The sequence below is a fragment of the Acipenser ruthenus genome, chromosome 7 (genome assembly GCF_902713425.1).
Source record: "Acipenser ruthenus chromosome 7, fAciRut3.2 maternal haplotype, whole genome shotgun sequence".
Classification (NCBI taxonomy): domain Eukaryota; kingdom Metazoa; phylum Chordata; class Actinopteri; order Acipenseriformes; family Acipenseridae; genus Acipenser; species Acipenser ruthenus.
Window position 1 is genome coordinate 36,636,631 of NC_081195.1, and position 16,974 is coordinate 36,653,604.

Genomic DNA, 16,974 nt, shown 5'->3' on the forward strand with positions numbered 1-16,974 from the left:
AAATATTTCAATGAAGACACATTCTTGCAAAACCTCACAGTTCAAAACTACCGACAGAGGCTGCAAAACAATGCTACACATGTCTCAAGCAGAGGGTAAGCACTACTGCAGAACGCTGCACGTCATTCAGCTGTGCAAAAATAATATTGTTCTACATTAGTCTGGTTTACTCATAAAAGGCTCCTCCGTGGAAGTGATATATGATCTGGTTAGCAGAAAAGACAATGTATTTGACGTAAAGAGAACTGCACATCTGAGTCACTGACACCTCATAGTTGTGTGGAAATCAGTGACTTGAAACTTCTTGCAAGGGTCCCTGTGCACTGCAAGCAGGGTTATCATATTGCACAACAGCAGCTGCAGAAACGGAATGGAAATAGGACTGCAAACACCAGCCCAGAACTTGTGATCTGCACATGTACAGAACCATGCAAAGAGAAGCAACCGTTAATCAATTCATTGATTATTGATTGTCATGGTTTGTATTTTGTGGGCCTCAAATAAGCGTTCACATAATCGTCAGGGTGCCCTATCTGGAGCTTCGATGTTCGTTATATCAGGGTGTTCACTATAATAGGGTTTGGCATTTTTCTGTATTAGAATAATGACAAAACGGCCAATTTGAATTGAACATCAATACATAGTACTTTTATGAAGATTCCTTCACATTGGTCCAGTGGTTAAAGAAAAGGGTGTTCCCCGGTTCAAATCCCACCTCAGCCACTGACTCATTGTGTGACCCTGAGCAAGTCACTTAACCTCCTTGTGCTCCGTCTTTCGGGTGAGACGTAATTGTAAGTGACTCTGCAGCTGATGCATAGTTCACACACCCTAGTCTCTGTAAGTCGCCTTGGATAAAGGCATCTTCTAAATAAACAAATAATAATAATAATAATAATAATAATAATAATAATAATAATAATAATTGATCAACATTTAAACTGTATTGTGACAAGTTACTCGTGTCACATGTGTGGGTAACCGCATTGCAAGACAGAGGAGATGGAGTTGAAACACCGGCACATGCGCGCAGGATTTATTAAACACAAAACAGGGTCATGTGACGCTACCAACGATGGTAACACACAGAGAACACGTACCAGACAAGCAGGTAGGGAGTCTCAAATTTGAGCGCCCGTCTGTAAACAATCATTCGATAAAACATAACTTTTACGTAATAAAGCTTTTACGCACATTAGCAATGACTCCAAACGTCACTGCAGCATCGTAATATGTATTAAATAATTATGCAATAGCAAAAGCTTTGTATATTTATGTAAGAAATAAACTTTCAAACTTGAAAGAAATGTGAGTAATTGTGAGAATGTGAGTAAGCTCGGAGCACTAAGGGATTGTCTAACAAAACAAAACACACACAGAGTGTTCAGTAAAACTATAACATATATCACTGTTTTTACAATCACTGTACAGAGCAAATGGACGGCACTTCACAGTTGTCTTAAAAGGATGTAAGTCATCTTTGCTTCCACCTACCTTCATAGAATCGGATTTTGTCCCTTAATATGACCATTCCTTTTGTAAGTAATTGGTTCTGCAAAAATAAAACACATGTTAAATGAACTTTTACTCCAGTTAAAATTCTTATACAGTACAAAGCAAGACATGCTTAGCTCACAAAGAGGAAAACAATATTTTAAATATTAAATATAACAAGGATTTACTTAGAACATCAATGTATCTGCTCCTTCCACAATTTTCTGCCATACACTTTCATGTGTATGCTCTTATCACAAGATAACAAGGACAAGTTTGATAATGTCACAACGTCACAAAGGGTCCTGGGGACAACTGAAGAAGACCCTTCTTAAATCAGTCATCTCTTTTTAAATACTTGTGAATCGTCAGTTAGTTTTGCTGGAAGAACCTACCAAAAGCCTGCCTACTTTGAACTTGAATTAATTACTATTATTATTATTTTTTTTTTTTAACAATTCAGCTTTTTCACCGTCCTCTTTGTAAGAGACATTCTTCAGTTGGCCCCCTCTCGTAATGAAACAACTAGTTGCGAGATCACTAGCTGCAGGCGTCGGAGGCAAAGTTTGGAACAATGATTCTGAAAAATAGACCTTGTGTCAGGAGATCAGATCATCATTAACACTCTGTGTGCTGCTGATTAAGTTTTAACCACACGTGTTTTATTGCGTTGGTTGTACATTGTAATTGTTTTTTATGCATTGCAATTGTATTTCCAGGACCCCCTTGTAAACAAGGTCTCTGTCTCAATGGGTAAATCGCCTGGTTAAATAAATAAATTAATAAATACATTTCTATTTAATTATTCAACTTTTTTTGTATCCCTTTAATACAAATGGCCCAATTCACAAAGCTCTTCTCCGATCTCTCCCAAACAAAGCATGTCTCCGTGCTTTTATACATGTGGCCACTCCCATCAATTAGCATCAACTACCTAATTGGGGGATGGCCACACCTGTGATTGCTGGCAGGGACAGATTTAACCCCATCTCTGCCAATCTTACATTCCCACACACACACACTATTTATAGCAGCAGGGCTTCTGCCCTACCACATGGGGCATCACCAGATCCCTCTGTTAATACAAGGTTAGAGCCGTCACTAGCGTGAAATACAAACGGAAAGACAAGACTGGACCGGTTTCTCCATATAGCCGCTAATTCTGATTCTCACAATAACTTGTGGTAGAGCAGGGCTTCTCAAACCCGGTCCTGGTGACCCCCTGTGTCTTCTAGTTTTCATTCCAACTAAGCTCTCAAACATTTAACTAAAACCATTAATTGAACTAATAATTTGCTTAATTTGTAATTGTTTTCAGCTCTTAAACAGTTGCAGAGTTCAAGTTACTTATAAAATATTATAGCAAACTTGAAATATGCCACTGTTTATGAGTTGAAAACAAGTAAAAAAAGATCTAATTAAGCACATTATCAGTGCAATTAAGGGTCTCGTTAAGTAATTGAGAGCTCAGTTGAAATGAAAACCAGCAGACACAGGGGGTCCCCAGGACCAGGTTTGAGAAGCCCTGTGATAGAGAATGTCCTACAGATATAAATAGCAAGGTAAGTGTGACACGCCTATGCCTAGACACACACACCCAGTCAGCCTTTTATAATGCTGCACTCTCAATAACTAAAGGATGTTGTAACTAAGTTTCCTCACAACTGGATAAATGTAAAACTCTAGTGTGACAGACAGTACGTATATCCCCTTCCGTCACTGCGTGTATAAGTATACCATGTTAAGTTTCCTATCTATGCATCTATTTTATAATGCACATTGTTTTTTTTCAATGTTTTGGCCGGGCAACTTCTTGAATTCCATAGAGTTCCCATACTGTTTTAAAATATCTTAAATATAATTTATTATTATTTATTTCTTAGCAGACACCCTTATCCAGGGCGACTTACAATTGTTATCACATTATTTTTACATACAATGACATTATTATTATTATTAATTTATTTTACACATTATTATTACATACATTTACCCTTTATACAGTTGGGTTTTTACTGGAGCAATCTAGGTAAAGTATCTTGGTCAAGGGTACAGCAGCAGTGTATCCCCCACCTGGGATTGAACCCACGACCCTCTGGTCAAGTCCAGAGCCCTAACCACTACTCCACACTGCTGCTTTAAAAAAATTGTGAGCGAAGGGGAGCTGCGATACCTCTCCACTACATCACATCCCGGGCCGTTAGGGGTTAATAACATATCGAGAAAACAGGAAAGTGATTTTAGACTGCTTTTGAAAAATAAAAACAGCATTCCTTAAAATTAGACTTTTTAGAGTATATTTTTCAGGGGCTCCAAAATACTGTAACAAGTCAGCCACTTTTACCGTAAATATATTTGAGCCAATGTAGGTCCTTTATGAAACATCATGTTACAACCACAGCAAATGAAATCGGTGTGAAGATTAAAGACTTACTCTTATAGTTTAGCCTTGTAACCTGACTTACAAATATAATAGTTTTTATCGATTGTATTAGCTTGTTTTTATGATTCTTATTAATTTCCTGTTTTCTTCAATAGTTTTATTTAGATTTTGTTATTATTATTATTATTATTATTATTATTATTATTATTATTATTATTATTATTATTATTATTATTAGTAGTAGTAGTAGTAGTAGTAGTAGTAGTAGTAGTAGTAGTAATAGTAGTAGTAGTATTATTAGTAGTAGTAGTATTATTAGTATTATTAGTATAATTTTGCCATTTTTACTACGTCTTGATGCTGCGCACTTCTTTCTGTTTGAACCGACATGTCAAGTGTTTTGAGATACTGTGGTGTGAGAGGCGTGACACAGGGGCTGGGTGGATGTCACGCACATGCCTTTATACCTTGCGTGTTGCTAAAGACCAACTTACTTGGAGGTATTCTGAGAAAAATGATCCCAATTCTGTTTTCAACAGCCGTCTGTAAAACAAAAAGGGAATACACCCATAAATACATCAAATAAGGTAACAAAAAACAAGGTGTCTGAACCCGTCTCTCGCTTCATGTAGTGCCTGATACAGTGGAGCAATGTAGAACTAACTCCTTCGCTGGCACTTCTCTTCTGAACTTCTGAATGAGACAAGCTTACCATTCAAACAGGAGTATGAGGGGGTCTCTATTTGGTGAGGACTATAGTAGAAGTGTGAAACACAAGGCATTGAGGGAGAGTCAGGACCTGCTGTCAGTGTCTCAGTTTAGGGCGGGTTGGCTTGAGGTTTTCAGCTCTATCTGTGTGATCTGGTTTCAGTGAACAGTGTGGGCGTAGTTTACATTGCTGAGCTGTCTCATTCAGTTGAACGGTCTAACACACAAGTTCCATCAATTGCCTACTTACAGTTGGACAAGTATTCTAAATTTCTAACAAACATGATCATATTTGTTCATTCATAGAGTGCTGTGATTTATTTTACTCATGAAGGCGTCTGCAATAAAATACACTCAACCCCTTTAAAATAATCTCATACATCTTAGCCATTAAACACGTGCATTAGCCACATACTGTACATCTCAAATGTGCAGCTTTAAGAAAAACATCCTATGGTTAATTCAACAGAAAACTGCCACATTAACATGTGCCTTGTGCCTTTCTATTTAAAGTGCTGCACCCAGTGAGAGATGCTCATCCCCAAGCATCATGATAGATACAAAAAATATTAAGACAACAAGCCAGACCCCAGTGGAAATGAATTTGCATCACAAAACCACAGCACATTTTGGCACAATTGTCAGTCACTGCTTGACAGAGGCCCAGGATGGAATGGTAGGCAGGGGGTGTTGAGGTCAGGATTGAGGGTCTCTGTGTCTCACGCTCTGTCTCTGTGTCTCTCTCTCTCTGTCTCAGCTGTGACGGAAGACTCTTTCTATGCCTGCCTGCACTAAATTCATTTCCCAGTTCAAGGCTTGTTCCTCTTGCTAAACTGATTCTATTTCTGCATTTCCTTCAGACCACAAGCGTTAGCACTTCCTCTGGGAAATGACCACATCTTTTTAAAATTTCCTTTATAAGGAGGGTTTGGAAACGCTAAGCCAGCGCTATCAAATTAGGTCATCATTTGATTTTGGCAAACAGATTTTTGTATGACTGTCAATAAGAGGCTGCACATTTAATCCAGTTTTAATAGATCAGAGATTTTCAACAATGGCTTGGACTGAGTCTCTCTAAAAATGTACCTAAGGCTTCACCGATGTGCTGCCAATCGCACAGTCATTACGGGCAACTTCTGAGCCCCTGGGCCACCAATAGACCACTGGAATGAAACTGACCTACATCACAGGAAGTTGTTAATTCAAACACTGTATTTGAAATATCTGCATATCTTAAAGTAAAACTACAAAAGCAAAATAACAGGGGGATCGAAAGGTGTGATAATACCAGTATAAAGAACAGGATCGAAGGGGGTGATGATACCAGTATAAAGCAGGGAGCCAGAATGTAGGACTGTTAACTTTTGTTATTTTATTTTTTACATTTTTTTAAGAAAGGCTCTCTCAACGCTGCAGTTTTGGTAAACTCTGAAAGCTTGATTCGTCTCCCCTAGAAAGTTTCACTTTGTCTCAGTGTTTCATTTTCTTTTTCTCTATCCTGAAGGCATTGCTCCACAGACTTTGCTGCCGTCATACACCCAAGAAAAGAATTGTATTTAGAAACAGGTGACCTGTAAACAGTGCCACATGAGAAGGCGTGGATTGTACTCTCAACGACCTGAGGGGTAGGCTTGTACCTGTTCAAGCCATGCCTTCAGTGTGTTGTGAAATTCAACAATATAACAAAAACAACAACTGCATTAACTGCATTTTGTTAAATACATCTGTACACCAAAAAGGTCCTTTTTAAATCTAAAGAGACTATGATAGAAAAAACAACTCCCAATCGAGTAGGAGTAATTCATTACCATTTCATTTTTAATTTTTTGTTTTACATTTCTTTTATTATTAAATGTCAAATGTTTTAGGTGCATGATTCGTTACCCTGCTGGTCACTCAGTGGACAGTGGAAGAAGAAACAGAAGAGGCAGAGGACATTGGTTAGATTATGAACAATTAAAAATAAAAACTCCCAACAGTTTTATTTCATGTGTTGTTTATTTGGATTATTTTGCAATGTACGGTAATTTATTTGCAGTATACATTAAAGTAAGTATGTTTGTAATTTATTCATTCATTTAAAGCATGGTTAATATAGATGTTCGTAAATTCTTTTTCACATCAGTTTAGCTTATACTGTAGTAGTATGGTTAGTGCTCCACAAATTTTTATTTAACCCAAAACAAAACAGGTCAATGTTTCGTAAGTGTGCGAGTAATGTTTTTATCACACTGATTTTGTACTTCGTACTTTACGCAGTGTGTATGCTTTTAATGGAAACCACACAGTTATTATTATTATTATTAATGGATCACAGAGTTATCACTGACAAAAACCCAACAGGCTGTTATGTTGTTTTCTTTCCGATTTAGTTCCTGAGAAGAATAGTCGCCGCAGTTATTATTATTGAGGTGTACTTGCCGCTCGCTGTGTTCTTATTTTCTGTAAAACATTGATATCCTGTCAGTTAAGAAAATGATTAATGAAAAGCTTGTTTTAACGTTGTCTGTATTGTCATATTTTCTACATTTTCTGTAAATTCTCAAATTAATAATCAGTACCCCGGAAGTAAAGAGAGACCTGGTTTGGGTTGGGTAATTTAAAATCCAACAGGTACCCGGGTTTTCGGGTACCCGTGCCGACCTCTACTATAAATACTGCTTGAAGAGTCTGGCACTTTGACACATACAACTCAAGCCAGTGCACTGCGCTCTTCCACTATTAGCAGTGCCGTCTTCATGGTGCAAGGTGTCTCAGAACGCCTGATATTTCTTAATCTTCTCTATTATAAAAGCAATGGCCCTACATGCTGCAGGGTTTTATTATCTCAACCCATTTGTCCCCCCTACAAAACCGAATGATCCCTTAAATGACTGGTAACTGCAATAGTATTGGCGAGGCTTGTCTTTCGAGTCCTGTTTTAAATTACAGAATAAGCTGCTTGCTCTTAAACTTAATGAGCTAGGCAGATATAATCTGTTCTTATATGAAACTAAAGATCAGGCTCTGCAGTGTGACGGGTTATAGTAAGTAGCCATGGCCCTGCCTTCTGCATCTAATAACACTGCCTATATAATGCGCGATCATCACGTTTGGATTGTGATGAAGTGAATGACTCTCCCATGGTTTTGATCCCCGTTGCTCACGCATCATTTCGGCGGTGTTATTATGCTATAAGTGAGCAGATTCTTATGTTTTCGGCCTCAAACTGGCTTTGCGCTGGTCTGCTGGGCACGGAGCACCCTTCCTCTTTCTAGTCAAATCATGTGACAATGTGACCTTTCAACTCTGTCAGCCCTGCCTACTCTCCAGAGTAGTTGGGACTTGCAGAGTTCAAAGGTCACACTGTCACTTGATTTGAATGAAACGAGGAAGGCAGTTGAGTCCCGACACTTATGATTCTCCAGAGAAGCTCACAGCCAGGAAAAAGCAGATTTAGAGAACAACAGTATGGGAGCCACAGAACTCGGAACCATCAGGGGAAATGTAAAAAGGAAATTCAAATGACATTTGGCTAATTACTCCTGAATCACTCGCTGGTCACTGAGATAACAGAAATACATTTGTAACAAATATTGCACAAAGGTCCTGCTACGCTAGTACACTGATACTGACATGGCACTGCAACTGGTTCACACAATGGAGAACAGGAGAAAAAAAAATCACCATTACCACAGTGGTATTTTTAGTACTATTGCCAATGAAGCTGCCCTTGTGCTACCACTGGGTCTTCGTACAGAACCTATACGTGATCAGAATTTGGTAAGGTCAAACTACAATGAGAATAGAAGCCACCAAACTCCATTGGAGCTGCTCAGTTTAGAACTCATTTTACATTCTAACTTCATTCTAACCCTTGTGCCCTGTTTATTTGTTCTGGTTTGTTTATATTGTTATTTTCTCCCCCTGTGGGATTAACAAATATGAACCGACTGCTTAAACTGCAGCTTCCTTGCCACTGAGTCTCTTTCCTGCCAATAATATCTGAGGCCACAGTGCTATCCTGCCACAAACCTCCAAGCCAATTGTTACCTATATGAATCAAGTGTTTGCGCTGCTGAGAGGACAAAGGAAGGAGATGGTTTAGATATCAGCTGAAACATCTATATTTAGCAAAGTGGAACAAACAAGCAACTGAACACCCTATCCGAGTTCAGCCTGGGTTCCTGTTCAGGTAAATGAAGCCCTGCCCATGTAAAAGATGTTTTTGTATTTCTTGCTTCTTTCTATTTGCATAAATAGTTTATATATTTTTAATTTAGGTTTGGCAGAATGTGGATCTAATTGATTAATTGATGATCAGTGAAGCCCAGCCACATGCTTTAAAAGAGCCAGCTGCTTTGATCTGGGGAGGTAGTGCAGTTGTGCACCTTGTCTCTGCACTGTAATAGTACAGCTTGGGTGCTGGTTTTGATTTGCGTTTTGCCTGCTTGAATCTTTATAAGTTTATAAAAGTGCTATTCCCGCCACTGGGGAGCCTTGAACCCAACGCTGCCCGACTACAATTCCCTTTTACAAGTGTCCTTACCATGACAGAAGCATGTCAAAGTGTACTAGGGGTGCTTGCTTTCCTAAATGTTTAAACTTTAGGATTAAACACATTTGACTAAACACTTTAACATCCTGGGAATGCTGGTGTGACCACTCAGATAGCACATACCAAGAAGCAACAGTGCTGAAAGGGTTACAGAACACCCTGCAAAGTTTACAAGAGTGCATTACATTAGCTTTGCTGTGTCCCACGTTGTCTATATCAGAGCATTATATATTTGCAAACATGTTGCCGACACTTCTTAATCACTCATCACGGCTCATAAATCAATGGGGAATAAATTTACCAGCATTTACTCTGGAGCCCGGTGCAAAAAAGCAATGTCTAAGGATCGCAGTGCATCCAGATCATGCTCCCTCCTGCAACAACGCTGCTTTTCTGTCGCTCATTTCAATCGGCAGCATGGTTGCAGGAGGGAGCATGATGAACTGGGTACGCTGCGATGTGCAGAAATAAAATCTCTTTCGACTGGCGAACGCTCCCAAGTTTACACGATGAATGAACACTGGATATTAAATCACTAACCTGACACTATACAGTTACCACTGTGAAACACTACGGCCAGCATTTCACATGCATATTTCTGGTAATGCTTAATGTTTGAATAAAGTTTAAACTCTAATCTATTAACACCTCTAAAGTGCACTAAACCATACTATAAGGAAAATGAGAAAACATAGCAAACCACGTACAGCTGTGGCCAAAAGTTTAGCATCACCTAGAATTTTAGGATTGAGACACAAGAGGGTCTTTAGTCTCATTTGAAATCTAAACACAGTAGCCAGCCACACTGTGTACTCTAGATCCCAAGTGAGAGGCAGAAGGCTTTGTCTGGACTTCGATCGTTGTAAAATGCTCTAATAAAACCCAGCTGTGGCTCATCGAGGGTTTTTATGACGTCATAAATTATGAGACCGAAGGTTGAGTAATTTATAAACTGTCACAGAAACCCAAGATGGAATTGTTTTCCAATACATGGATACCCTTGTGATGCTAATATTAAAGACGACGTTCAGCAGTACAGTTCGGTTTTTTTAAACGTAGTATTTCAGTGCTGTACAGACGTTCTATGTCGTTATCCATTTCTGAGATACAAATATAACAGCTTTACTGTTTTTTTTTTCTTTAAACATATTCTCATTTTGTTGATCATTAACGAACATTTCTGTACTGTGGATGTGGTCGAGTGATTGAAAACAAGACATTTTGTGTTTGAATTGAAAGTGATGGTCTCGAGAAGTCAAATGGGTCAAAGTTCAATTATATTTTCCTCTAGAGGAATTATCAATTTTTGACGTGTGTGTTTGTGTGTGTGTGTGTGTGTGAACATAATTTAGATATTTTATTTAACATCATGTAATCAAAGAAAAGAAACTACAAAATGATATTGCAATGCCACATTCTTCAATTATTGTCATAGTATATGGAAAACTACTAAGCGGTGTGTATTTCAAGATGTTAACGTCACATTATTCAGCAGGTTTCATTTGACTTTATGAAGCAACATTACTTAATTCTATAGGGTACTATAGTACTTAACAAACCATTCCTAAAAACAGGCCAGTTTTATGAAAGGTACAGCAGTATCTGTTAACGACAACTTTCACAAATACCAATTACTATGCAAATTAAAATACAAAACAATCTGAAAATCAGACAATCAGCTGTTTTTTTGGGTTAAACATGTTTTTGGCACCTTGTAATTTCAGGTTTATATGTAAGAAGTTTAACACGTTCACAGAGCTGTTAACCTCACACCTACTGTCATACATTTCCATGCTTACTGTTACCTTATAACCTGCTGTTCACACTATTGTTATCACTGCATTTGCAAACTGTGTTGATTTTAATCTAGGCCAGCTAACTTTAACAAGCTTACTTTTTTTCCAAATGCAAACTGTATCAGATTTCATACAGGGGTGTATAAAAACATTTATCTTTGAAATGCATTCATTCACATGTGGTGTTTTCCCAGTTCTCTCGAATTTTGTAGAAGTCTGCCTTAACATGCTGACTGTGAGTTCAGGGTGAGATTTATGTACCACAGGCTAGATCGGCCAAAGTAAGAGCTAGCGCCATCTAGTGCGCTGGCACTAACTAATATAAAGACATGTTGGATGATCTAGCCTACAACTGCATCTGAACACAAGCTCCTGAATTCAGAATTCAACAGACTTATCAACAGTTTAAAACACACCATTTTTGAGTTATTGAAAACAGCCACTAGGAATGATTTCAAACATTATAAAAAAGTAAGCAGAGTTCATTATTTCATTACAGATGAAATATAAAATGACAAGCACTATACAAATACCAGAAAGCAGCTTCTATCTCTGGATGTGTTGTCGCACACTCACCTCACACCCTCATTGAGGGTGTACAGTTCGTTCTCTGGTAGCCCCTTCTTCTGGAACACAGAAATCACTCCATTGTGGATACTGAAAAAGAGGAGTTCATTATTAAAACGTTCAGAAATCTGAGGTGGCGTTTTGCGTATCACACCTTGCTAGGGTCTAGCTCAGTGGCAGTGTGGTCCAGTGGTTAAAGTCCAGGGCTTGTAAATAGAAGGTCACCGGTTCAAATCCCACCTCTGCCACTGACTGACTCCTTGTGTTCCATCCTGCGCATGAGATGTTAAATCAATGTTCTATTGTAAGTGACACTGCATATAATGCACATTTCACAGCCTACCTCTGTAAAGCGCTTTGTGATGGTGGTCCACTATGAAAGAATGTGAGAATGTGGCTGGGGCCTTAATTGAATGATTAATGGAGGAGAAGATCCTTTATTTGGGAGCTTGGTGTTTGGGTGAGTGTATCCTGTAGGTTAAACTGTGTGTTATTCTGTGGTAGTCTGGGAATGCCCAGCCTGACAGCACTGTTGGTATGTATTATTGTCTTTCTTTAAATCTTTTATTTTGGCCCTTGTGCCAGTTACTTTGTTACTGTGTTTTTCTTGGTTGTGTTTGTAACTTGTTTTGTCTGACCTTTTTATTTACAGTGGTTTTTATTTTGTTTAATAAATGTGCTCCCCAGCGCTTAAACCACAGCTACTGTCTCTGAGTCTCAATACCCCTCAGCCATCCTGCCACAATATTGTTTCAATATGTTCCGTGGTTGTTTACTGTTTCATTGCTCTAGTTGCTTTGTTCGAGGGGCAGAATGATTTAGAGCAGTGTTAGACTGGGGGGGTAGGCACCTTCCACCCACTATTTCTGTTGAAACAGAATTGAAACTTCATCTTCACTGTTATTTACCTTGAATTGTAGAAATTACTATTATAAATCAATGTAGAAATTACATTAATTACATGTGCAAAACCACATTAAAACAAAAACTTTGGAAATTATGAGAAAATGAATCTTTAATCTAATTTGAAATCTAAACACAGTAGCGAGCCACACTGTGTACTCTAGAACCCACGTGAGAGGCCGAAGGCTTTGTCTGGACTTCGATCATTGTAAAATGCTCTAATAAAACCCAGCTGTGGCTCTTGTAAAATGCCAGACAGTCCTCTTTAGTGGTTTAAAGGACAGTGCTGCAGTAAACTGGCAGCTTTTTCAATGCTCTGAGTAGTTACTCATGCTTGAATACCTGCTGTTATTAGAAAAGATTGTTTGCTGGAAAAAAAGCTGATGAATTGTGATGTGATTTGGAACAATCGGATTTGGATATTGACTCAAGTAGTTTATCCTGGGGACAGATGGATAGTAATGATGTCAAGGAGCTGTTTACTATTGATACACAAGGGGAAAATTGTCAAATTCAATGTAAGGACGAATCTCAAGTGAGGAATGTTATGGATTTAAACAAGGGAAAGTATATAGGGAATGTAGGAACCAGGCAGTAGCTAAACAACGTAAATATCGATTCTTTCAGACGGTAAATCAAGCCAAGGTGCTGTGGGATCCTAAAGTAAAACCAAAAGACTGTTTGGTGGACATTTAAAAATATCAGAAGCCTACTATCAAAGAGTGAACAACTGGAAAAACTTTTAGTAGATTATTTATGTCTCGCGGAGACCTGGTTACAACAAACTTCTCCCTTGGTACATACATGGTGCCAGGGAATAAGATCTTCAGGAAAGATCGAAACTAAGGTAGAGTAGAGCGGGTTTAATGTATATAAAGGACCATTTTAAATGTAATCAAATAGAGTTTAACTGTAGTAATGAACTGGAATGTATTGGAATAAACGTAACACTATCCCCTCAGATGTCATTTACTATTATTGGACTGTATAGACCACCTTCATCAAGTAATACTTTCTATGATAATTCATAAGATGCTTAAAAAGTGTGAGCCCAGAAAAGAGATCATTCTTATGGGTGATTTTAACTGGATCGAAAAATCAAATAAAAAAAAAAAAAGTTAAAAGAAATTATGGAAAAATTAGATTTTTGTCAGTTGATAAAAGGGTCTACTGGGATTACAAATTCTACAAAAACTCAAATTGATCTAATATTAACAATAAGCCTGAGCGAATTACATAATCTTGTATAATATCATATAATCTCTGATCATAATATAACTTTAATCGCAAGAACATTGACAAAGGGAGATTTAATAATCTAGTGCAGAAGCAGCAAAAAACTAGAATACCAAAAAATTTGATTAATTTTGAGACTGCATTTAAACAAACAGATTGAAGTGAATCTATGGCATGTGATAATTTGGAAATTTGTTGTGATCATTTCACGACAGAAATACAGTCTCAAATTGAAAAATACAAAATTAAAACCAAATCCAGCAATAAAAATGACCTACCATGGTTTAATGATTCTTTACGGGATATAGCTCTGATGACATTGTTAAAAACTGGAAGAGGTAGTGACAAATATATATATATATATATATATATATATATATATATATATATATATAGGGTTAAGAAATAAGGTAATAAGTGAATTAAGAAAAGCACAATCTTACTATTTTATTAATGTCATAAATGAGGCAAAAGGGAATAGTAAATTAATTTGGAAAAATATTAATCGACTAACTGGAAAGAGTTTAATTAAAAGAAAAGGGGAGCATGAACTGAAGACACAGGGCACATTGATAAGCAATAGTGAGATTATTGCTGCAGCTTTTAACAATTTTTTTATAGATTCAGTGCAGGAATTGGCGCAGAAATTTGGCACTAGAGATTTGGATATCTTACCAGTTAATGGTGAACATCCTATTTTTAATATTGTTGAAATCACAGAGACAAAAGTTTATACAATTTTAGGCTCTTTACAAAATTCTAGAGCAAAAGATGTGTTTGATATTGTCAAATCGGCACAATAAAAAGTCACTTGCTCTAAAACAGAGTTTTTCATTTTTCGATCACATCTAGTGAATTTGATCCAAATATAAGTGCTATGTTTCTTTTGATGCTCAAATATAAGTGATACGTTTCTTTTGATGCTCAAATATAAGCGACACATTTATTTTGATGCTCAAATATAAGTGATGCTCAGTATACTTCTTTACATCAAATGCAGTTTGGATTTAGAGCAAAGCACTCCACAGAAATGGCCGATTGTTATTTTTTAGAAGGGATAAAATCTCAGCTTGATAAAGGTGTTGTTGGAGCTGTATTTCTGGACTTGAAGAAAGCTTTTGACACGGTTAATCAGAATATAGCTCTCTAAGTTATGTAAATTGAATTTCTCTAACAAGGTCTTGAAATGGATGGAATCTTATTTTCTGGATAGAAAACAGGGTGTTAGTCAGCAATAATCAATCTACTTTTAGAAACTGAGCAACGGGAGTCCCTCAGGGGTCTATTCTAGGACCATTATTATTTAGTCTTTATATTAACCATCTTCCTGGAGTTAACATTCAAATGTATGCTGATGATACAGTGGTATATGTAAGCGCCAAAACTAGTTAAGAAGCTGCTAGAAAATTAACAACTGTTATGGCAGAAGTGTCAAAGTGGCTTGATTACTTGTGCTTAAGTTTAAATGTGAGTAAAGCCGTGGGAATGTGTTTCTCTATAAAGTGAAACACAATACAGAATCAGTTTGATATTTTTGTAAAAGGGGAAAAGATTAGTATAGTTTCAGAATTAAAATATTTAGGTGTCATAATGGACTCGCAACATTCTTTTAAGAAACATATTAAAAAAAAAAAATGTTAAAACTGTGAAATTCAATTTGGCTAACTTTAGGTTTATTAGACAAAGCGCATCTGTTACTGTTGCTAAGTTGTATTTGCATTCTATGATTTTATCTCGTTTGTCCTATTGTGTAATTGTCTGGACACAATCTTGGACGACTGAAATTAAGCCTCTGAATTCTTTGTACAAACAAAGTCTAAAAATTCTAGATAAAAAGCCGACAAGATATCATCACTGTTATATACTATAATTACATAAATTATTCACATGTATGTTTGGTGTTTAAGTCTTTGCAGGATTTAGCTTCCCCACCATTTAAGGAGTTTCTAAAACTCTGCTCAGACGGTAATGACAGAATTACTAGGGTAACTAAAGAGGTGATTGCATAGCTCCAAGACGATGTACTAAGTTTGCACAGATAGTTCTCTCAATTAAGGGTACTGTGTTTTGGAATATACTACCGAGTGATATAAAAGGTTCTTATAACTATAACAGTTTTATAATTAAAGATTTGGTTAAAGACAAATGGTAATGTTTATAGCTTTGTAATACATTATGCATTGTAATGAAAATGATTAGTTTAAATACCTCTAAGATAATGATTTTAATATATTATAAGGGTTGGGTGGGTATTTATTAAGGAAATGAATTTTAGTTCTATTTATTATGCTGAGAACGGTATTGATACTTGGTAGCTGCTATATTTATAATTATAATACTGTATATGGGATTGTGGTTTACATGACCTAATCTATTAACCTTGTTGTATTTATTGTAATGTGCTGTTTGTATGACTCCCGATGTAAATTAGCTTATAGCTAAGTCTGGGTACAATACATCTTGTGACTTGTTAAATTGTAAATTGTCCCTGTTAAATAAAACATTTGAAAAACCAAAATAACAATTGTGGTGGTTACTCAATTTGCCTGATTCTTTTTTTTTTTTTACTCAAATTATTTTAGTCAAATCAAATGAAATCATCCTTGTGTTTTAAGGTCATTTTTTCTACCTTAGAAAACACTGGGGTCCATTTCAATGACCTAAACAGTGTTGGATCTTAATACCGCCATCATAAAATGTCTAACCCTCATTTCACTGTATTTGTACTGCATGCAGTAATATTAAATTAAGACACAAAAATCCACATTAATTAGGAGACTATTACACATTTTAAGTTTCTGCAAACGTCAAAAGGCTGAAATTGCGATCCATCCTTTTAATCGACAATCCATCTTAGTTCATCTATCACAGAACACTTTCAGAACCCTGCTGCCCCTAATATTGCGTTTCTGTGGTAATTCAGCCAACCCGCACTGGCTGCCAATCTGAGCTGCCCCAGATTTTTTTTTACCCTTTCCCGAAGAGGAAGTATGTCACAACACTGACCAATCAAGTGACGTGTGTGCTTAAATATTGAATCCACATCCGGGGCGAGCAGGTTTTTCCGTGCTTTAATATCCATGTCCTAAGAATTGTTCGGATTATCGGAAGCAAAGCAATAGCGCCCATCCTTTTGGTTTTGCAAACAAATCAATGTGACCTTAGCTGCAAGGCTTGCTGGGAAAGAACCGGCAACATCCGCTGCAAACTCGCACTGCATGGAAACAGAGTCTTGTCACTCAACTCTCTCAATGGGGGTTCCGGAGGAATGCAGGAGAACCCGGATCAGCTCGGATTGGCACATAATGAAAAAGCCAGTACCTGCGCGGACTGATTTTACGTTTGATTCA

General features: G+C 37.2%; 1 protein-coding gene across 2 annotated transcripts in view; it reads right to left on the bottom strand.

The window, feature by feature from the left end:
- Nucleotides 1-16,974, bottom strand: part of LOC117416274 (proline-rich protein 5-like) — a 47,319-nt gene that overhangs the window by 14,195 nt on the left and 16,150 nt on the right. For both annotated transcript variants that reach the window (XM_034027392.3, XM_034027391.3), the window contains exons 3-5: nt 11,495-11,575; nt 4,372-4,420; nt 1,495-1,552 (exon numbers count right to left, since the gene is read on the bottom strand). In XM_034027392.3, the coding sequence (XP_033883283.1) occupies nt 1,495-1,552; nt 4,372-4,420; nt 11,495-11,575 (188 nt within the window). The remainder of the gene's footprint in view (nt 1-1,494; nt 1,553-4,371; nt 4,421-11,494; nt 11,576-16,974) is intronic.